Source organism: Ruditapes philippinarum, unplaced genomic scaffold (assembly GCF_026571515.1).
Source record: "Ruditapes philippinarum isolate M1 unplaced genomic scaffold, ASM2657151v2 ctg13216_1_1_1_1, whole genome shotgun sequence".
In the NCBI taxonomy this organism is placed as follows: Eukaryota; Metazoa; Mollusca; class Bivalvia; order Venerida; family Veneridae; genus Ruditapes; species Ruditapes philippinarum.
In genome coordinates, this window is record NW_026856064.1 from 1 (window position 1) to 24,531 (window position 24,531).

The 24,531-nt window shown below is 33.6% G+C and overlaps 1 protein-coding gene across 1 annotated transcript; it reads right to left on the bottom strand.

The window, feature by feature from the left end:
• Window positions 1-5,198: 5,198 nt before the first annotated feature.
• LOC132745304 (conserved oligomeric Golgi complex subunit 1-like) lies at window positions 5,199-23,367 on the bottom strand. Its single transcript, XM_060734193.1, has 20 exons — window positions 23,346-23,367; window positions 21,273-21,324; window positions 20,223-20,289; window positions 19,420-19,529; window positions 18,359-18,428; window positions 17,768-17,947; window positions 17,369-17,410; window positions 17,063-17,149; window positions 16,361-16,394; window positions 15,893-15,949; window positions 15,083-15,145; window positions 14,249-14,330; window positions 12,856-12,961; window positions 12,323-12,427; window positions 9,407-9,498; window positions 8,061-8,219; window positions 7,118-7,294; window positions 6,252-6,338; window positions 5,656-5,754; window positions 5,199-5,324 (listed from the first exon to the last, which is right to left on the bottom strand). Exons 1-20 carry the CDS (start codon window positions 23,365-23,367, stop codon window positions 5,207-5,209), a joined length of 1,809 nt encoding a protein of 602 aa, XP_060590176.1. The 3' UTR covers window positions 5,199-5,206.
• Between the last annotated feature and the right edge of the window lie 1,164 nt (window positions 23,368-24,531).

A 24,531-nucleotide genomic window follows, 5' to 3' on the forward strand; every position in this document is an offset into this window, starting at 1 on the left:
AGGGGATATTTCTTGCAACATTGGTACTTGAGTTATAAACCTTGTCACATAAGTAATAAAGAAGTTAAATTAAAACTAGAAATGTGTCCATAGGACACGGATGCCCCCACACGCCACTGTTCTGTCAATCTTATTTGGTAAATTTGGTCGCAGCAAAAATTCCTTACTTTACTACCATCTTCACATTAAGGTTGTTAATCCCTGGAAGTTTAAGCAAAATCTGCCATCCGGTTTATGAGGAGTTGCGTTCACAAAATTTCTGCATAGTATATAATGAAAAAAATCAACAAAGGGCCATAATTCTGTTAAATTTGGTTGCAGCAAAAATTCCTTCCTTTACTGCCATCTACACATTAAGATTGTTCATCCCTGGAAGTTTAAGCAAAATCTGCCATCCAGTTTAAGAGGAGTTGCATTCACAAAATTTCTACATAGTATACAGTGAAAAAATCAACAAAGGGCCATAATTCTGTAAAATTTGGTTGAAGCAAAAATTCCTTCCTTTACTGCCATCTACACCTTAAGGTTGTTCATCCCTGTAAGTTTAAGCAAAATCTGCCATCCGGTTTAAGAGGTGTTGCGTTCACAAAATTTCTACATAGTATAGTCTGATTTTATTGACCTGTCAATTATGAATACATTACAGGACTCATTTAAATATTCGATCCCACTTCGGTTTGGTCCGTGTAGTTTACGAGAATTAATGTGGAGTATATTAGTCATGGACTGAAAGTCACACCAGCTTAATGTGAAGGTTTTCGTTAATTCACAATAGCACAGTCGGTTAAGAGAATGCCTGATAATTGAGAGGTCTGTGGTTCGATCCTTACTGTTGCCACTAGTACTCTTTCTTTATTTTTGCAGTATATTTTAATGGAACAGATTTGTAGTGTGTTTTACGGCATTGAAAAGACATTTATTGATTTTAATCCGTTTTAATTTTTTAACATGAATTCTTAAAACATGTTATTTAAATGAGTATAGACATAACAAAATTAAGTAAAACATAATAAAACAAAACGAACAATATAAAATAATCATATATAGCATCAATAATGCTGAAAGTATTAATAAGAAAAAAAAACATGGACCAACGCGGTCTCGAACTTAAAACACGTGTGGCAGTTAGATTATGAACTCGTGCTTTACCCTATTGCGCTATAACGCTGAGTGTACTTACTTTATATATACAAATTAAATTAAATTCCATCGTACAACGTACATCTCACGGAACTTACGGAAAATCTACCGAAGATTAATATACTGTGTGCATCGACCGTGTAATCAGTATGTAATTGACAGGTTAATAAAACCAAACAATATATAATGAAAAAAATCAACAAAGGGCCATAATTCTGTTAAATTTGGTCGCAGCAAAAATTCCTTCCTTTACTACCATCTACACATTAAGGTTGTTCATCCCTGTAAGTTTAAGCAAAATCTGCCATCCGGTTTAAGAGGAGTTGCATTCACAAAATTTCTACATAGTATCTAGTGAAAAAATCAACAAAGGGCCATAATTCTGTTAAATTTGGTCGCAGCGAAAATTCCTTCCTTTACTACCATCTACACATTAAGGTTGTTCATCCCTGTAAGTTTAAGCAAAATCTGCCATCCAGTTTAAGAGGAGTTGCGTTCACAAGATTTCGGGACGTACGGACGGACTGACGGACGGACTGACGGAATGACGGACGGACGGACAAGTGCAACGCTATATGCTCCCACATTGTGGGGGCATAAAAAAATATTTTTAAGGAAAATTTTAAGTTCAAGGGGAGATAAATCTGAAAATATTGGTGCTAGAGTTATGAACCTTGTCACATAAGATGTGGTTGATGATAAAGAACATATATTTATGAAGTATGAAGTTGATCCCTTAAAGTTACATTTAATAAAATTCATAAAAACAGAAATAGCGACATTTCATTAATAAATTGGGTTTCATATCGACTCCAGATCTTATTTTTTGTGTCCAGACAACAAAAATAAGTTTTATAAGCATAACAAATGGACAACCTCATTGTGGCGAATTCGGAAGTACAATATCTGTTTGCATGAGAAACTCCCCCTTCAGATCATCCGTACATCAATTTTAAATCAACAAACATGACTAAAAGTAGCAGTTCTAATTTAAGGGTATATTTCGCATTGTAACGGGTGTTTTCATACAAATTCAATCTGTTTTTATGAGATGATTACATTTTACTGAACCTCGGGCCTAATGCACCGTGAAGTTAAACGGTTAAAATGTGTTTGCACAAGAAAATCTCATATTTGTTGTGTTCCGGATAACAGCTATAACACCGTGACGTAGCGCATACACAAGCTGATTATAATCTTCATTTGCATGTTAAAATTTGGATACAAACTTAAGTGTTACCGTGGGGTTTTCCGTTTAAAATCCTAATTTATGAACAATATTTGATGATATTTACAACAATACTGTTAAACAGGTTAATAATACTGTAAAATGCTTGATTTTTAGGTCGACGGCAAAATATTTTTACATATTTATTTAATGTAGCTTTAAGTAATAAAAAAGTTACAGTAAAAAATATTATTTTTTAAGGAAAATTCTAAGTTCTAAGTTCAAGAGGCGATAAATCTGAAAATCTTGGTGCTAGAGTTATGAACCTTGTCACAAAAGATGTGGTTAATGATAAGGAACATATATTTGAAGTATGAAGTTGATCCTTTAAGTAATAAAGAAGTTACAGTAAACAAGAGGGCCATGATGGCCCTGAGGTCGCTCACCTGTATATAGGCCCCCACCCCCACCCCCGGGCCAATTTTTACCCAAGGGCTTTTATTTGTTTATTTGAACAGACTTGGTAGACACCCATAAGAAGATGTTTCATGCTAAACATCTAAGTTCTAGCTCATTGGCTTTTTTAAAAGAAGATTTTTAAAGTTTTTACTATACACATATAGTTAAAAACAATGACACCCCTGGGGCAGGGCCAGTTTTGACCCCCCGGCGTTTATTTTAACAAACTTTGTAGATATTTATTTAAAGATGTTTCATGCTTAATATCTAAACTCTAGCTATTTGGGTTTTTCCAAAGAAGATTTTTAAGTTTTTGCTATACACATATAAGGAAAATCAATGACCCCCCCCCCACGGGGTGGGGCCAGTTTTGACCCCAGGGCTTTGATTTGAACAAACTTGGTAGACACCCATTAGAACATGTTTCATGCTAAATATCTTAGCTCTAGCTCTTTGAGTTCTTTAAAAGAAGATTTTTTAAGTTTTTACTATATGCATATAGGGAAAATCAATGACCCCCTGGGGAGGGGCCAATTTTGACCCCAGGGCTTTTATTTGAACAAACTTGGTAGACATTCATTAGAAGATGTTTCATGCTAAATATCTTAGCTCTAGCTCTTTGGATTCTTTAAAAGAAGATTTTTAAGTTTTTACTATATGCATATAGGGAAAATCTATGACCCCCTGGGGTGGGGTCAATTTTGACCCCAGGGCTTTTATTTGAACAAACTTGGTAGACATTCACTAGAAGATGTTTCATGCCAAATATCTAAGCTCTAGCTCTTATGGTTCTTTAAAAGAAGATTTTTTAAGCTTTTACTATATGCATATAGGGAAAATCAATGACCCCCGGGGCGGGGCCAATTTTGACCCCAGGGCTTTAATTTGAACAAACTTGGTAGACACTCACTAGAAGATGTTTCATGCTTTATATCTTAGCTCAAGCTCTTTCGGTTCTTTAAAAGAAGATTTTTAAGTTTTTACTTTATGCATATAGGGGAAATCAATGACCCCCTGGGGCGGGGCCAATTTTGATCCCAGGGCTTTTATTTGAACAAACTTGGTAGACATTCACTAGAAGATGTTTCATGCCAAATATCTAAGCTCTAGCTCTTACGGTTCTTTAAAAGAAGATTTTTTAAGTTTTTACTATATGCATATAGGGAAAATCAATGACCCCCAGGGGCGGGGCCAATTTTGATCCCAGGGCTTTTATTTGAACAAACTTGGTAGACACCCATTAGAACATGTTTCATGCTAAATATCTTAACTCTAGCTCTTTGGGTTCTTTAAAAGAAGATTTTTTAAGTTTTTACTATATGCATATAGGAAAAATCAATGACCCCCCCGGGCGGGGCCAATTTTGACCCCAGGGCTTTTATTTGAACAAACTTGGTAGACACTCACGAGAAGATGTTTCATGCCAAATATCTAAGCTCTAGCTCTTATGGTTTTTTAAAAGAAGATATTTAAAGTTTTTTCTTTTGGTTGCCATGGCAACCAGAGTTCTGCATGGAATTAAATTCTTTGAACAATTTTTAAAGGTGACCACCAAAGGAACATTCCTGTGAAGTTTGGATGAAATTGGCTCAGTGGTTTATGAGGACATGTCTTTTAAAGCAAAAGTTTACGGACGGACGGACGGACGCCGGACGAAAAGCGATCACAAAAGCTCACCCTGTCACTTTGTGACATGTGAGCTAAAAATGATATTTTTTAAGGAAAATTCTAAGTTCAAGGGGAGATAAATCTAAAAATATTGGTGCTAGAGTTATTAACCTTGTTACATAAGATGTGGTTGATGATAAGGAACATATATTTGAAGTTTGAAGTTGATACCTTAAGAAATGAAAAAGTTATAGTGAAAAATATTTTACTGCACCAAAACTTTAATCTGAAATCTGGACGCCGACGCCAGGGCGAGTAGGACAGCTCTCCATATACTTCGTTTAGTCGACCTAAAGAAGTAGAATACAGTATGTTTGTGTACATGTCTGGTGTGCCATTCAATAATTACTTATTTCGATTCTAACATGACATCAGCAAATAAAATGCTGCCATACCCGATATCAAGTTAAATTGCGCCTGATTTGTTTGCAGACAAATATTGATATATTGCCGGTTTATGCCTGTGCCGTTGTATTTTGTAACTGCGAATTGGTCATAGGTCTTAAGTTTACGACAAAAGATAAAACAGTTACTTGAAACAGTCTTAAGTGCAAAATCTTTTTCTCTAAAGTTGGTCATAAGTCCTAGGATTTCGGATTAACTTAGGACTTTCCATGAAACGAAGCCTACATATACCTTATAGGGTTTTAAATTAACTACAGACATTGAATAATGTTCTGATATTTCAATATGACTAATCAAAAAGGCTGATTGTTGGTACATATATTTTAAGTGGCTTATGTTATTAAGTGTCCTGGTATATTTAATAACTTACCTGAAAGCAGTCTGCTGGTATTTTATGAGTTGAGATTTAATATTCTCCCAGATGACATTAGATTCTTGTTTCCCTATAACATGCCTTCCTGATGTGGACCTCTTTAACAAAGACCTAGTAAAACAATACAATTATTTTTATCAACTATTGCTGTTCAAAACGAAAACTGATAAAAATTCTAACTTATTTGGGCATATTATTTAATATATTTTTCTTAAGACCGTAAGAGGCGACTAAATGTTTGAATTACTGGAATTTATGCATCTATTAGCTTCAGCAGATGTGTTAGTTTTGACCACTGGTGTTACTTTAAGTAAATAACACAAACAACATAACAAACAACAACTCTCAAAATAATGTATCAAAACAACAAAAGAACATTTACAGATGGCATAGGTTGGAGTAATATATTTTGTGCATTTGAATAAATCATGAACATTATTACCTATCCATTCTAGAGACTTGTTCACTTCCCATCATACACTGCTGTAAGTGTGGGGTAAGGTCACACATGGCTGCACACAGTCTCCCTGATAATAACAGTCTGAAATATTGGAATGTTACTTCAAATTTCAGCCAGCACAAATATAAAGAGTCAAAACAAATATCTGAGTTATATTCAGGATAAGTTGTCAATGACAATGATTTGTTGTTTTGTTAACTGCTGACTTCAAGGCATTATCTATCTTTCTTCAAAATATATTTTATTACAAGATTTGAAATTCTTATTTCTTCAGAAATCCAAAATCTCTTCATACAAATATCCAGTTAACTATTGTCTCATTTTTTGGACTACTATAAAAAGGATGTTATAGGTATTGAAATGCAAAATTAATCTTGGGGCTGAAATTTTACCTTTAAATACTAGTAAATTACAGATAAAAAGTTCACAAAATCATACAGTCATGTAAATAACAAAAAGGCAAAAAATTAGGACTTTTTATATATGTTTAAATGACATTCTGAAAAGTTTGGGTCAAGACAACAAAAATTGAATGTAATCATATCAAGAATGTTATTTACTACAAAAGTTTGACTTACTTGTTACCAATATTTGAACATCTTAGCTTTGATGAAGATAAATCAGCCCTGCAGTCATCCAGTAACTTGGTTAGAAACTCTAAAATTCTGTAACAAATTAAACATATTTTCTCTCAAATAGTTTGAATGAATTAATAACACATTTTTAATGGAAGAAATGTTTATAATAGTTACCTTTCAAGGTTTCAATTACAATATCAAAAATCTGGCAGTAAAGGGAGTCAAGGGAACTGGTATCATAGACAGAGTTACCTGTGAGAAATCAAAATTGTGGCACAATGATAGTAAGGAGACAGTTTCATTGTAAAAGCTCTCTTGAATATTCAAATGAATTTAAAAACAAGAACTTCCAGTAGGATGACACCATGATTGACTATACTCAGTGCTAAACCTGAATAATGTAAGAATTCACAACAGGGACAGAGTTATAATAAATTAGTTCAAAAGGGCAATTAATTAGCTCCAAATCCAGACTAGTGTTATGTATCTTTTATATTCACCTACAATTATGATCTAAAAGAAATGTATGAAGTTTCAAATTAAGTCAATCAATATATCATGAAAAACTTTCATCAGAAATTTTACAAGAGCAGACCACTAAGGGTAATAATTGGGTCAAGATCTAAGCCAATGCATCCAGTGAGTATGACAGCCAAACTATTCTTTGAAAATGTAATGTATATCACTAAATAAAGTTATTGAATTGATATATTATGAAAAAGTGTATCTATGCTTGAAAAATCAGAGAAATGTAAAACTCTAAGATTAAACATTTGTCAAATAACTCAATTCATTAATACATAGACTGGTTCAAAAATACTTTGGTAAAGTATACACAACAAAAAAAAGACTGGTTGCTAACTTACCCTTGTACACATTCCATACATGATGTCTGTACAAATGTCAGCAAGCTAGTAGAATCAGAGAATCTGTTGAATGGTGTCGTTTCCATGGCAACACTCATTGTCTCGGCATCTGTGAAGATGTAGAACTTGTAATCCTCACTGACAGCGTCTAGTTTCTCGTCAAACGTCTTACAGAAACTGAAAAGCACATCAAGCAAAAAAAATTTTACCTTAAAAAAGGAAGGTTTGTAAAGTTCCATATTTCCTTAGGCAAAATCTATATATAAATAGCAGTTTCATTGATAAATTTCATGAATATGAAAATTTGAATTCCAAGGTCAAACTTATTCAGGTGTTAAGGTCATATTTTGAAATATCAAGCTGATGCTCTTTTGAAGAAGTATGACTGAATCGTACTTAAACCGAGATATATCTTTCAAAAATATGCTAAATACACTTTTCTGGATATGCATCTAGGAAAAACAACAGCTAAAAATAACAAGTAAATATGACTCTTTTTTTTTAACCAGGTTCATGACTATGAATTAATTAATGTGTTACGAGGAAGTAATTTGTACATGAAGAACTTAAATCTTATATGTCAAAATAGTCATGCTGATGTACAAATTTAAAGACAGTTCTAAGCTGGGAGCATAAAATGTTGATTTTATAACCAAGGATGATATTGACAGACAGACTAAAATGACACAAAACAATAAACATCCTCTAATGATCAAAAAGAGATCATGAAAACATTTGTTTGTAGTTCATCAAATGTTGAAATAAACATGATAAGTCTAAATTTGATCATGTCTTTACCTAAAAGAAAACATATATACTCAGACACATACATTTAATTATGCCAAATCATCTAAATTTTCATATATGATATTTCATGTTAAATATGAGAGAAATCTATAACCTTTGTACACTCGTACAATGTGAGGAAGAATAAAATATTTACGTTTGTACAATAGGAGTATAAGCCTTTGCTTTCATCATCAGACCTCCACTCTCTAGCAATGACCTTGACCCTGCCATACCCCAGGCAGTGTTAGCAGCTATGTCTCCTGGACTCTCTGACCAGATATATCCGGCCAGATCTGTATCAACACATAGTCGGCTGTAATCATAGAAAAATAATTTTAACAAATACTTATCGTAAACATTATAACATGCTTTGAAGTGACGTATTTTACACATACAGTCGACTCCACTTATTATAACGAATTGTCGTTAATAACAAACTAAATCTGACATTCCCGGCCAATTCCTTCTTTATCTTATATTAAATCACATTGCTTAATACGTATTCGCTTAATACGAATGTTCGGCTATAGCAAATCATTTTTTCAAGTCTCAAACCGCGAAAAAGATGTAAATTTCCTCGATGAAACAAACTGTTATAATTGAAATATTGGGATGCTCTCGATTAAGATCAGTACATGAATACCACCATCCGATAATTATTCAATCGAGTGATTGCACAGGTAAGAATAAAGATTTTGATAAAATGTTCTCACAGCATAAGTTCCTACTTGTTACGGAAAATTTGTATTTCGCACCCTCAGTTGATAAATTGCTGTAAATACCTGATAATTACCAAATAACTGATTTTTTGTTTGCAATATTAACCAAACAATAACAAACAAATAGTAATAGAATACAAATGGTAAGCACTTTATAGACAAGAACTACATGTCTAAATACATGTACATAATATATTGTTCAATTAAATGACCCGCATTAAATTTCCACTGCCATAAAATAACGTTTATACCGGTAACCAGTGACAGGTATGCCTTTTTCACAGCAAATTTACCAACCAAACAAGTCAGCAAGTTGTTGCTACTTCGCTTTTAGCGAACTTCGGATATAACGGACGATATTAAAATATCCCATTGAGTTCTTTATAAGCCGATTCGACTGTAGTTGTAATTGAAATTATCAAATACAGTTTCAGTGTAGCAAAAACTTAAGTAGGCTGTAAAATAAATTACAACATCATTTTTTATTATATACAATACTATACAGTTTATTTGCTTTAAAAATTATACAATGTTTCTAGCAGTAAATTATAGTGAAGTCATTGCATGCTTTCAGTACTACAGTATATGTATAAATCTACACTGAATATTTACAGTGAACTTATCACTATATTGTCAGATATAATTTAATTATAGCATAACTTTACTTTGAATGTTGATGAAACAGCATATGTGACAATTAAATAGAAATATGCTACATTATAAGTTCAAATATAAATGATAACTGTCAGGATATAAATCTACAGATATAACTATAATTTACCTGCTATTTTCATCATCTAGTTCTACGATAACTTTATTCATTTGTCTTTCTGTGATCTCAACTGTAGCTTCCAACTGATATTTTATCAGAGCCTAAAATAACATACCACAAACTATAATGTCTAGTTTATATAAAGTCATCTGAATTGTATGTTATTATTCCATACAACCTTTGAGCACAAGAAGATTTTCCAACAGAGAAAGTCAAAGATCTGTATTCTTTTTTCTCTAATTTTAGTTTTTGAACTAATATAATAACATATAAGTGTAAACTTTCATTATCTAAACAGTGTAATTCTGTTTCCATCATTTCCTTCTTCAATGTTTAAACAAGATATGTTTGTAAAACATGTATGCCCCCTATCAGCAGCCAATTAGTCATGTGATAAGGTTATTATGCACGACTTCTGACCCAGTGATCAAACAATTAATAAGGGTTATAAAGTATCTACTGGTCATGACCTTGACCTTTGACCCCTTGACCCAAAACTCAATAGGGGTCATCTGCTGGTCACGACCAATCATCAAACAAAGTTTGAAGTTCCTAGGCCTAGGCGTTTTTAGTAAATTGATCAGAAACCGTTTTTACCTACAAGGTCAATGTGACCTTGACCTTTGACCCCTTGACCCCAAAATCAATAGGGGTCATCTGCTGGTCATGACCAATCACCATGCCAAGTTTGAAGTTCTTAGGCCTAAGGGTTCTCTTATTATTGATCGGAAACCGTTTTAACATACAAGGTCAATGTGACCTTGACCTTTGACCCCAAAATCAATAGGGGTCATCTGCTGGGAATGACCAATCACCATGCCAAGTTTGAAGTTTCTAGGACGAAGCATTCTTTAGTTATTGATCAGAAACCGTTTTTACTTACAAGGTCATTGTGACCTTGACCTTTGACCCCTTGATCCCAAAATCAATAGGAGTAATCTGCTGGTCATGACAAATCACCATACCAAGTTTGAAGTTCCTAGGCCTAAGGGTTCTTTTGTTATTGATCAGAAACCGTTTTTAATTAAAAGGTCAATGTGACCTTGACCTTTGACCCCTTGACCCCAAAATCTATACGGGTCATCTACTGATCATGACCAATCACCATACCAAGTTTGAAGTTCCTAGGCCTTAAGGTTCTTTAGTTATTGATCGGAAACCGTTTTTACCTACAAGGTCAATGTGACCTTGACCTTTGACCCCTTGACCCAAAATCAATAGGGGTCATCTACTGATCATGACCAATCACCATACCAAGTTTGATGTTCCTAAGCCTTAAGGTTCTTTAGGTATTGATCGGAAACCGTTTTTACCTACAAGGTCAATGTGACCTTGACCTTTGACCCCTTGACCCCAAAATCAATAGGGGTCATCAACTGGTCATGACCAATCACCATACCAAGTTTGAAGTTCCTAGGCCTTAAGGTTCTTTAGTTATTGACCGGAAACCGTTTTTGCTTTCAAGGTCAATGTGACCTTGACCTTTGACCCCTTGACCCCAAAATCAATAGGGGTCATCTACTGATCATGACCAATCACCATACCAAGTTTGAAGTTCCTAGGCCTTAAGGTTCTTTAGTTATTGATCGGAAACCGTTTTTGCCTACAAGGTCAATGTGACCTTGACCTTTGACCCCTTGACCCCAAAATCAATAGGGGTCATCTACTGATCATGACCAATCACCATACCAAGTTTGAAGTTCCTAAGCCTTAAGGTTCTTTAGGTATTGATCGGAAACCGTTTTTGCCTACAAGGTCAATGTGACCTTGACCTTTGACCCCTTGACCCCAAAATCAATAGGGGTCATCAACTGGTCATGACCAATCACCATACCAAGTTTGAAGTTCCTAGGCCTTAAGGTTCTTTAGTTATTGATCGGAAACCGTTTTTGCTTTCAAGGTCAATGTGACCTTGACCTTTGACCCCTTGACCCCAAAATCAATAGGGGTCATCTACTGGTCATGACCAATCACCATACCAAGTTTGAAGTTCCTAGGCCTTAAGGTTCTTTAGTTATTGATCGGAAACCGTTTTTGCTTTCAAGGACAATGTGACCTTGACCTTTGACCCCTTGACCCCAAAATCAATAGGGGTCATCTACTGGTCATGACCAATCACCATACCAAGTTTGAAGTTCCTAGGCCTTAAGGTTCTTTAGTTATTGATCGGAAACCGTTTTTGCTTTCAAGGTCAATGTGACCTTGACCTTTGACCCCTTGACCCCAAAATCAATAGGGGTCATCTACTGGTCATGACCAATCACCATACCAAGTTTGAAGTTCCTAGGCCTTAAGGTTCTTTAGTTATTGATCGGAAACCGTTTTTGCTTTCAAGGTCAATGTGACCTTGACCTTTGACCCCTTGACCCCAAAATCAATAGGGGTCATCTACTGGTCATGACCAATCACCATACCAAGTTTGAAGTTCCTAGGCCTAAGGGTTCTTTAGTTATCACTCGGAAACCATTTGGTCTACGGACCGACGGACCGACGGACCGACAAGTGCAAAGCAATATACCCCCTTTTTTTCAAAATGGGGGCATAATTATATCAACACTGTAAATGGCATTAAGTTTCTTTCCAGCTTTACTGGCATGTACTACTTAATGCTAATATCCCACATGATGGGACAAATTAGTAGAACATGATCTTCCCTATGCTAGCCTGTAGCATATAAAAGAATCCAAAGTTCCTTATGACATTCAAACCTAAAGAAGTAAGGGGCAAGTAGAGATTGGAAAACTGAATTATTAACTACTAATACCATTAAAAAATTCATTCACCAACCTAGATATTTCCATTACAAATAAGGCCCTATAATCTTTATTGAAAAATGCTTAATAACAGCACAACCTGCCAAAATCTTCCAAAGAACGTCTAAGATGGTTTTGAAGATAGTATACATTTAAAAATAGAAAAACATACCTTGACTCTGTCAACAAAGAGTGGGCGTAGAAGATCATCCCAGATATGTAGAGAATTACTGAGGACACTTTCACATACAACTGTCCAATCCTTCAAACTCATATCCTGTATCAATATATAAATACATTAATTACACTTTATCAATTTATATTGCTCTTTTACTGAACTGATCCAACAAAAAAGATTCTGCTTACTAATTTGAATAATTCAATGTCTGGTCAAATAACATGTTTTTTTATGAGCCTGTCAAACAACTTCTTGTAATACGTCAATAAAAATGGTAGATAATTTCAAACAGCATATAACACAAGTGTGCAGTTCAATTATCAACTCCATGCAGTTGGCATCTGTCTAATTTTAGAATTTTAATACATGTACCACTAAAAATTGAAAGTTCTCATTTTAAAGCATCAAGATTCCATTTTCCAAATTAAGCAGCATGAATGTTAATACTTCAAATAATTCAATCAAAATTGTTATAATTTATGAAACATGATATTTATAGGCCAAACAAAAAAGTACTGTTAACAAACCTGTGACATAAGCTCCCACACTGTATCTCTGATAGAGGCAAGATGTTTCACAGTGTTTACAAAATTCAATAGTGTAGTAACACCGGACTTCACATCATTTATACACCTACAAAATATCATGCAACAAGTAATTTAGCAAGATAGTTTCAAAAAAAGATTAAAAGTAATTTTTTAACAACACTATATACATCTATGAGTAATTTTCAAGTGTACTGGTCTACAAAGATACATTTTCCATAAGTATTTCAAATATTGATAAAAACAACATCACAGTATCATTTTGATATTTCTATAAAATATTTCTTGAAAACAAAAATTGACAGACTTCTAAATGATTTAGTATGAACATTTTACATGATATATAATTTTTGTTCTTGCTTTATGGAGATATAATATCAGATCATGTATCTCACACTTTTCAACTACATTTATATATAAAGTTCTTTCCTGGTTTGTTGATATGTATGATACTAGATACTATCAACTTAATTATTAATGGTATTATAGACCTCCAATCATGGACCAGTACATTTTATATTATAACAGTATATACAAGAGCACCGCCAGGCGGAGTATTATATGCCCAAAAGTGTGTTTTTTTTTAGTAAGGATGAAGGATTTGCAAAACATGGGAATTAAATTTAGTATTACCTCCTTTAAATAGCAATCCTCCTATGAAGTTTGAATATTGTTGGCCAAATGGAACATAAGTTATGCTCCGGAAACTGTTTTCCGTTTTATAGTAATAGTGACCTTTATCTTTGACCTTGTGACCCCAAAATCAATAGGGGTGTTCTACCCAATATGGACGATCATCCTATGAAGTTTGAACACTGAGGGCCAAATGGAACTTAAGTTATGTTCCGGAAACTGTTTTCAGTTTTTAGGTAATAGTGACCTTGACTTTTGACATTGTGACCCCAAAATCAATAGGGGTGTTCTACCCAATATGGACAATCATATTATGAAGTTTGAACAGTGTGGACCAAATGGAACTTAAGTTATGCTTCGGAAACTTTTTTCAGTTTTAAAGTAATAGTGACCTTGATCTCTGACCTTGTGACCCCAAAATCAATTGGGGTCTTCTACCGAAAATGGACAATCATAGTTTGAACACTGTGGGCCACAAAGATTAAGTTATGCTTCGGAAACTGTTTTCAGTTTTAAAGTAATACTGACCTTGACCTTTGACCTAATGACCCCAAAATCAATAGGGGTCTTCTACTCAATATGGACAATCATCCTATGAAGTTTGAATACTGTGGGCCACATGGAACTTAAGTTATGCTCCGGAAACCAAATTGCTAACAGATGGACAGACGGACGCCAGGGGATATAACATAATATCCCCGAAATTCTTTTGGGCATATAATAAAATAAAGGAGATACTAACGTTTGTATCCACTGCGTACAGTTGTCATGGAGATGCTGCTGTGATACACCCAGTGAGACAGATTTATGACTGGGACAAAAATCTGTAAATATAAACATAACTATCTTAACCCTTACCTTGCTGGAACTAAACATGAATAACTTTTGACACAAATATAGAGCCAGGCTGACCTGGATGTTTATGCAGTCTGATGAGCATCTATATTGATGGCCGACTTATTTTTAATTTTCATCGTGATTCCCACAAAATTGATAATGAAATGAACAATTTCAAAAATGGAACCTAGCCCTGTACATTTAAGAAATTCACCAGATTTAAGTTACTTTAAACAGTAAATAAATGACAATATAATTTACATTATTATAATTTTTGTCAAATATTTACATTAAACATAATGTATTCAGTCTACAAAGATGACATCACATGAAAATTTAGTTGGTAAAAAGCTATTTGGGGGGAAAACATTTCTTGGTATTGTCATCATGAACATACCAAAGTATCTAAATTGGAAGAATGATATTTGTAGATTTTCCTGACAAGCAGGCAGTGTGCATGAGGAATCATCACAGAGTTATGTTTTATGCCATTTTCTTGAAATATCCAAGCATTTAAAACAGACAGAGACCCTCTTTGTTAAAACATTTTGAGATATAACCATTTACCAATATGAAAGTACAGCTTTTGTTATTTATTTTACATATTTCCCAAGTGATAGCTTAGAGGTCATGTGGCAATTCTCCTAAAATACTGAAAGAGACATACATTATGTGCCCCTCTGAGTGAAAGTCCTATAAATTTACAGTAAATTCTGTAACGAAAAATGAAGAATTTTACCTGTAACAGATGTTGGTAAGCATCTAGCGGAGACAGAGCTGTGTAAATCTAGTAAACCACTCTCTGAAAACATACCAGATTATATGTTATCCTTGGTTATTAAATGATACCACTGAGCCTATTTTGTTACAATGTCAATTATCTATATGCATGCTAAAAACATATAAATAGATGCCAGACCCTACCTAGAGCTTAGCTAAATCTTTCATATATTTGAACAAAGAGATTTTTGCATATCCTTGTTTTTAAGCTTTTATTTGAATTATAAAATAAATTATTCCTGTAATAGTGTTGAATCTTGGTCACATACAGTCATTTTCAATGGATAAATAATACCTATCAAATTGATTTGCCTTATTTCATACTATGTATAATGCATTACTTGAGTTCATACTACTTAGTAATATGCATGTCATTAAAAACACTCGTGTAGTTTTTTTTTTCATTTGGAGTAATAGTTCTCATAGTAAAATGAAAACAATACAAGTATATTTTTCTGCTGGATTGGATGGCTCTAGTTACTCACCATAATCAATGGTCTACAATCACATCGAGTCATGAAGGAAATCATAGTTAAACATTCATGTGCTTTATCTATCCCTTACAATTGCTGTATTAGTAGATCTTTAAAATCTGAACTGGCCATTTATATATTATAGATTTCCATCAATAAAATAATAAACTAAAACTGGGCATTAAAGAATATTGAGTGTTGCTCTACTTTATGGATGGCTTGACATTATATAGGTTGCATATAGAAGTATCCATTGCATTGATTCAGTGTTGTTACAGCAAACTAATATTACTCACCATGTTGTTTCTGTGTGGTCACTTTTGTGAGGGTTCTCAACAACAGATTTGTGCATTCTGAAAAAAACATTAACATTGTTCTTATAAAGACTTATTTCTGCATAGAATTTCTTGCTATGATCCTATGACACTGTATATGAAAGAATAGACTTTTTTTATTAAAGTAGCATGCCTCTAGATTTATGCATTAAAAAAAAATTCAAATTTCAAAAGTGCTCTAATTACCAATTGTTAAAACATTGTTTAATATTTATTTAACTGTGGTGACTCTATGATTTAAGGTTATGGACTCTTTTCTGATGCCCCTCTGCTTTAAAAAATACAGGGCATGTCCTGAGACCTAGGTCAAAAAACTATCGTGGTATATTCAAACAATGACACAAGGTCTTAAAATAAATTTCTTATAACTTTTGTAATTGATTTCATCAAAATATTTGTTTGGGAACAAAAAAGCAATAATCAGTGTACCTTGGGGCATCACCCCCGGGGATCTTTGTTTTTCCTTAAAAAAACACGGGAAAAGATTTATGTATGGTTTAATTTTTTCAACCCGAACAAAACTGTAAAAAATCTGTTTCCTTTGTTCCCAGTGAATCACCCGTTTTTATTTAAAAAATTGTTTAGCAGAACCCCGAAATTTTCATAATAAAAAGTGTATTTAAAAGTTGGGATTTCTAACAAATAAAAACCTTTTTTTATAAAAAAAAACACAATATCAATCAAGTTCAACACTAGATGCTTACTAAAAGTAGCATAGGAGAATAGAAAGAATAAGTGAGAGATGGAGGAAAGGAGCAGTTAATATATACATTCAGGTTGTGTATATTTTGTTATTTTCAGAATAAGTGTATTTTATTATTTTTTTAAGCCCCCAATATTTACTTTAGTGGGGGCATATTGAATCTCCCCTGTTCATTCATCCTGCTGTATGTTTGCAGACTGACAAGGTAGTGGAATGTTAGGGCATCCATGTTCTATAAACATATTTTTAGTTGAGTTTTTAGTCACACAGAAACTGTAAATGTCAGAAGGCAACTTCCTAGCTTTGCTGGTGGAGGAAGACTTCAGGTGTCCCGTCATACATTATTTCAGGCACATAAAACAAAGAGATATAGTATTAGTTCAGAAGCTTTCAATTAATCCAAAAAAAGTTTAAGAATGAATACTTACTGTTCTAGCTAGGAGGAATTCATTAAACACTTGTCTAGGATTAGAGTTCTCCAGCAACAAAATCGAACACAAACTGTCAGCTATTTTCTGTAAAATTAACTATTATTTTTAATACTTAGGTTTATTTGTAAACTCTCAAGGATGCATACTGCATATGGCTAAAATTGGTGATGATTTAATTAAGGCAACATACCAAATCTAACAACACCATTTTAAAACATCTCTAAGCAAGAAAGATTTTCTGTAATTGTAATTTGTCAGTATAGCAAATATACTTAAGTTACTTCAAAGTTAAATTGAGAAAACCTGATCAGATACTGTGGTCTCTTTTATCAGTCTTCTACAACCCTGCAATATATAAAACATTTACATGTACTTAAAATATGGTCATGCTGTTAAAATATTTACCTTATTTATCCTTATTATAACTCCAATCATAACTGCCGCTTCCTCGTGACATGTGAGTGTTATTTCAAAATTGCCAAAAGTTTACATTCATGGCAAGTTGAAGTCTTTTTTAACTAAACAATTTGAGTATTTTCTACTTCTTGAAAATGGCACAACACAAAGTCTAAAGTTTTCTAAATTAATGATCTGCCTAAGATACTATACATTCTACATATTTAGTTGAAATGCTCATTAAAAAACTTCATTTTTAATATAATTTGTTCAATTTTTACCTTAATATTCATTCAATTTATATACCTGCAGTATGGTTATCTTAAAGTGACTGATGGCCGCCCACTGTCTATTGAGCACAGGGAACCAGTACAGGAAGTTGGGAGCATTCTGGGAGGTGAGCTGTAGACTGGTATTGATATGTTGAGCTAGAAGATACAGTCTGCTGGCTGATAAATAGTCCTCACAGTCTAGACATGTCCACATCTGTAAAATGATACCATTATATGATAAAAGATCATAAAGAAATGTTTCAAAGTAATCTATTAAGCTTCTATATTTACACAATATACTGACATGTGCATAAATGATCCTGAAAATGTTCTATATTTAGTCAATTTATTGACATGTGAATAAACGATCCTCAAGATGTTCTACATTTAAACAATTTACTGACATGTGCATAAACAATTCTGAAAATGTTCTATATTTAGACAATTTACTGACATGTGCATAAACGAGGGTTTTTTTTTTATAAACAAACAAGGATGGGGTGTTTCAATTTTCTTTTGACTACAACACTTAACTTTTGAAATTTAAATGGCAGGAGTTGATGTAAAAATGTCGAAAACTAATGATGTAAGATTAACATTACCAAGTGGAGTCAACAAGCCCTACCTTCTCTGGGATATCTAGTAGAAGTTTAATTTGTGAGGCAACCTCGTGAAACTTCGCTTCTTCCTTCCTTCTAAAGTTTAATAAAAACAAATCATAATAAAAAACTGTAAATAAAAACACTGAAATGGAAAATGCTAGCATGATAATTAAAAAATGAGCTTTCAGTAGGATGTATGTTTGACTATTTTCAGTACTGGATAGTAAAACAAGAGCCTGGATAATGTAGAACTTTCTAATTTCAAAAAGGGCAATAATTTGGTCAAAATTTATGTCAAAGTTATAGGCCTTGGACAGTGATCTATCATACTCTTAAATGTGTGTGAAGTTCTAAGTGATTCCTGTCAGTAGTTTTGGTGATACCAACTTGCAAAAATCAACCAAAGTGTGAAGTTGATTCCCTCACTAACACCTTGGTGATTAAAATAGCTCTCCTTCATATCATTTCTTTCAAGATCAGAAACCTGAATAAAACCACTGACCTCTTACAAATTTGCTAGACAGTTTGCTAAACAGTTTCTTCACATGAACAAATCAAAATCTCTGGAGGCATTTAGACCCTTAGTGATCATTGCAATGTGAATGAAAATGGTGACTTATATAATTTGGCCACAAAGACATCACATTAAATAAATCTCGAAGATGGCATTAACAAACAGTCTGTTTGTTTGTTTGTTTCATTTTACGCCTTTTCCTAACAGTATTTCACTCATATAGGTGGGTAGTTTCCTAACCATCGTTCCTGGAGAGTTACACCAGTACTAGACTACCTTCCTCTGTGCTAAACTACCAAAGCATCTCCATGGGATCAAACCCACGCCAGAGAAGTAACTGGATTAGAAGTCATCGACTCTAACCCCTCAACCAAGGAGGCGGTTTTAATTAACAGACATGCAAACTTTTGTAATATCAAGTCCATTAATAACCTTTACATCAAACACAAAGCACAAGTTCTATTGACAATTTACACGACTCATCCCTAACTTCAAATTAAACTTGGATGCAAAAATTCATCCTAGGATATAATAAGAAAACTAAACACCTCACAATTATATGTAATGTACCTTATTTCTATTTCCTGTTTCTTTTTCTGCTGATGAGAAGAACTTTTCACCATTTGGTTGTGTTTCAACTCTGTACAGAGCGTCTCAATCCTTCCTATTGTTGACATCACCTTTAATCAAAATCATTTTTGTAAACTTGCAGGCAATTCCATATTTAATGTACATATTTCAGGGTAAAATTGAGAATGTTTGTTTGTTTTGAGTCAATTATGAAATATATTCCGCTTTGAAAAAAAAGAGCTTTTGTTAAAATATTTTAAGTGCACAAAATGCCAATGAAAATATCAAAAAAATTCACATTTCCAAACAAGGAAAATTTAATAAACACAAACTTATTTTAATTACACAAAACAAACCTATTTTTTATCCTATTTCATAACCTACAGCTTATGCATGAAACTAACACATTACCAACTATTGCTTCAGAAAAAATCTATTTCATGTGACATTATACTAACATTTTAATGATACCATGAAAGTCCCTATGCCCAGTGTTTTCTTCTTTGCTACATCTTTTAATGTATTGGACAGCAGTGACCTAGTGGTTAAGGGGTCTGCCTCTCCACCAAGTGATCACAGGTTTGAGCCCTACATGGGTTACAACTATGTTTCTAAGACACTAGTTCTGCATAGTTTCAGCAAAATGGACTCCAGAGAGGTCAAGTTTAGCTTCAAGTTTTCATCACAGACCTAGCCAAAATCATTTTATCTCTTTCCTATAGTTGTTAAGATGTCAGGTTTATTAATTTCTCCGTAGTTACTAATATAACTAGGATTATAAACTGTGAAACAGGAAGACTTACTTTTTCTGCACTATTTTTCATCTCAGCAATGGTATCAGCTGCTTCTATCAAGTCCCTGTACCTCTCACTGTGTATAAATACAAAGCAAAAACAAAAGTTTTAGTTCATGTGTTAAATACTTAAAGTTCAATGCACATTTGCTCACTCACTGACTGTATAGCTTATTATATCGTCAATGGATAAATAAAATTTAACTTTCAATCTCCCTGCAGTCTTACTGTTAGCAGCCCCCATTATGACATCATGTTTAACTTGCACTATAGTGTCATAGAATTAAAGAACCTTCATAAATATCCATGAAACCTAGATAATGTCAGAAGTGGAGCAATATTGAGTAAAGTACTTGTTACATTGTAAACAGTAAGACTTAAACCTGGGACATTAATATCCCAAAGTAAATGTCCTACCGGAGGAAAACTGATAGCCACCATATATATATAAACATTAAACAATGATAATTTTTTCTTGTCTTAACCAAAATACATTAGGAGGAAACTTAAGTTACATTTTTCATCTGCACAGAACCTTATCTTATTGAATGCAAGCACTGGACTTATTTTGCTCTTGACTATGCAAATGTCCAACTACCAAAACTGATTTCAATGTTTAAATTTAAGATCTGTGCATCTTACTAAATTAAACCTGCTGTGTTCTGATATTGAAATCCCTTAAATGATGAATGGACAGTTCCAAATTCAAAGCTCGGCAAATCCATTACATAAATTCCATGGAATAAATAATAGTTTCTCTAGCAGTGTACTGTTGACACAATGATTCTCTTGTGCATTAATTAAGATGTATATTTTAGACTAAAGGGTTGGAATTTTACGCCAGGTGGCATTTAAAGGGTGAAACACTAATGTGTTTTTATCAATAGTGTGACAATAGTTCTTTAATTCTAAATAACACTTTTATATTATATCTTAATCAGTTAGGTAAAACACTACATGAGGCTTTTTAAAAATAACATCAGAGCTACCAACCATAAGATGAAATACAAATATTGGTGAAATAAGTCGCTATAACGTAGAAATGTTACAAATTTCTTACCCAACCATGGTCCTTAAATCTTCTTTCTTTCTTTCAATATCAGCTCTGAAAAAAAATCAAAATTTTATTTAATCTTTTGTCTTGAACTTTCAGGTACTAACTATTCTTATAAAGATAGTAAAACTTGTATTTTTTTGTTGGTACTGTTTAATTGTGTTAATTTATATGAATATCTGCCTGCTACTTAGTGGCCAATGGTAAAAAAAAACAAGAATTTTCAACAGAATTACCAACGTCCCCCGCTTCAGGGAAGTTTTATATGAAGCATAAAATCGTGCTATTTCAAAAGATTGAGGTATGGGTCTCAGGACTTTCAGTCCAAAATTATGATCAATGCTAGATCTGCAAATGCAACAATAAATTTATTAAGGAAATAAAAATGAAACACAGAATTTAAAAAATCTATGCATGTTAAGCTTTGACCTCTAAGTGTGACCTTGACCTTTGGAGTAGGGGTGGCAGGTGTTGTGCATGACATATCGTCTTATAAATTGTAAACTATGAATGCCTAAGTGTCCAAAAATCCTTGAAAATGAAAGAAGTAATAAGATCGGACACAAAATATACCCTAAAAAAGATTAATGTTAATCTTTGACCAATAAGTGGAGCCTTGGAGGTCTGACATATTGTCTTATTATTGTGAAATTTTGTGCAAAAGTATTTTTTAAAATCCCTTGATTTATGAAGAAGTTTATGGACTGGACACAAAATATTCCTATAACAGACTATATAAATCTTTGACCTCTAAGTGTGACCTTGACCTTGGAGGTAGGGACACAGGTGTTGTGCATGACAAAACATCTTATCATTGTGACTCTTTGTGCCAAGTATTTTCAAAATGCCTTGATATATGAAGAAGATGGATGAGACACAAAATATACCATATAACAGATTCTGTTATTCTTTGACCTCTAAGGTTGACCTTGACCTTGGAGGTAGGGGTGCAGGTGTTGTGCATGACATATCGTCTTATTATTGTGACTATTTGTGCCAAGTTATTTCAAAATCCCTTAAACTATGATGATCGGACACAAAATATACCATTTAACAGACTATGTTTATTTTTGACCTCTAAGTGTGACCTTGACCTTGGAGGTAGGGAGGCAGGTGATGTGCATAACACATCGTCTTAATCTTATTATAGTGACTATTTGTGGCATGTATTTTTAAAATCCTTTGATCTATGAAAAAGTTATGGACCGGACACAAAATGTACCCTGTAAAATGTATAACAGACTATGTTAATTTTTGACCTCCAAGTGTGACCTTGACCTTGGAGGTAGGTGACTGGTTGTTGTGCATGACACATCCTCTCATTATTGTGAACAATTGTGGCAAGTATTTACAAAATCCCTTCAGGGATAAGAAAGTTATGGACCGGACACAACATACACCCTCAAATAGATAATGTTGACCTTGAATTAGTGTTGGGTATCGGACTCAAAAATCACTATCGATAATCGGACCACCACAATCGATTGTCTGCCGATAGTATAATCGAGTTTCGCACTTATTATGGCCCTTTTTTCTTTTAAGGTACCAATCCTTGTCTGTATTTTTATATACTGTAGTGACCACATTTTGAGAATAAATAAACTCTTGTCTCCAAGATTAAAGTATGATTTGCTCTTTGAATTCAAAACAAACAACACAAATACCTAGTACTACTTACCTAATACTAGTTACGCCCCAGGCAATTCAGCGGTGGTAGAACATTAAAATAATCGATTTTTAAAAAGGACTATCGATTGTTGCCGATTTTGGGGTGGTCCGAATAGTTATCGATTTTCAGAGACAATCGGGACAACAATATCTTGAATGAAGCTTGAAGTGCGACCTTGACCCTGGAAGTAGGGGTCTGGTTGTGCCACTTTATTTCAAATTCCTTTGATAAATGACAAAGTTATGGACTGGACACAAAAGTGTGACGGACAGACAGACGGACGTTCTTATAAATTGGTACTTAAGTGACTATCCCATTGTATTCTCTATTGTTCTAAATAGCCTTTTAATCCCAATAAGCCACATAAACCCAAAACTTAATGAATGACATCAAAAGAAATTTACTGTTACCTATTGTTCTCATGGCCTCCATAGTACCTATTTTTCGGGTCGGATGGACAGACGGAAGGAGCCTATTTCTATATCCCCTTTTTTCTTCGAAAAGGCGGGGGACAAAAACAAGGTAAATGGTCACTAAATTTAGGAAAATCACTAAAATGACAAACATAATTGAGATGAATTATTACCTACATATAAATGTATAATACATGTATGATGAATTATTACCTGCATATACATGTACAGTGTATAATAAATGTATAATGAAATATCACCTACATGTACATATACATGTATAATACATGTTTATGTATAAGTGCATGTACATGTATATGTATTTAACAATTCATCTCACCCAGGTTTGACTGTCTGCTACAGTCGCCAGGTGGCTGTAGGTCTTCAAATATTCACTATCATTAGTAAAGATCAACCATATTTAACTTTTATATCATATCATATCACCAGGGCTAGCACTGGCAATTTTTTACTTTGAGCCAATTTTTCGCGGCGAAAATTGCGTGCCTGTATTTTATTTTCAAATCAGGCAATGGTACGGCATGGGATATTTAGAAAAGCCTTAACTATATCCCACTTAATTTTGGTAGCTACATTTTTATCACATTTACAAATCTTACATATACGAGTATAATTGACAGCCAGTTATCATAATTTTAAGCTTAGAGGTCAGTAACTATAACATTTGCCAAAAGTTACATGTAGGCAGCAAGGTTTCCTTATATCTAAATCTGTGACATGGTAGTGACATAAGGTCAATCTTTTGTTTTCAGGAATACTCTGTATGTCAAATAAATTCCTTCTCAATTTTTTATTTTTGGAGCCATAATTAGGTCAGATTTCAGGGCCAAAATACCCTTCTTTGTAGTGGCCCAAAAAAGGCTGCTTCCCCAACCAAACTAGCCTCTTTTTGTCCTCAAAATCCCCCAGTCTTTTGAAATTTCCAATAGAATTTAGAACAAAATTTAATGAGGTCTTTAACTGAATTATGAGTATTTCCCATTGCCTTTTGCTGTCCTATTTTGAAGAACATTCCCACAGCTTTTTGCATTTTATTTTGAAGAACTTGTTAAAATTTTGTGTTAAATTTGAGACCCCTTTTTCCCAAAGTATGCTAAAATCACGCAATATTTTACCCAAGAAAAAAGGCCGAGCCCCTTCCTCAAAAATGGTGTTTTGGCCG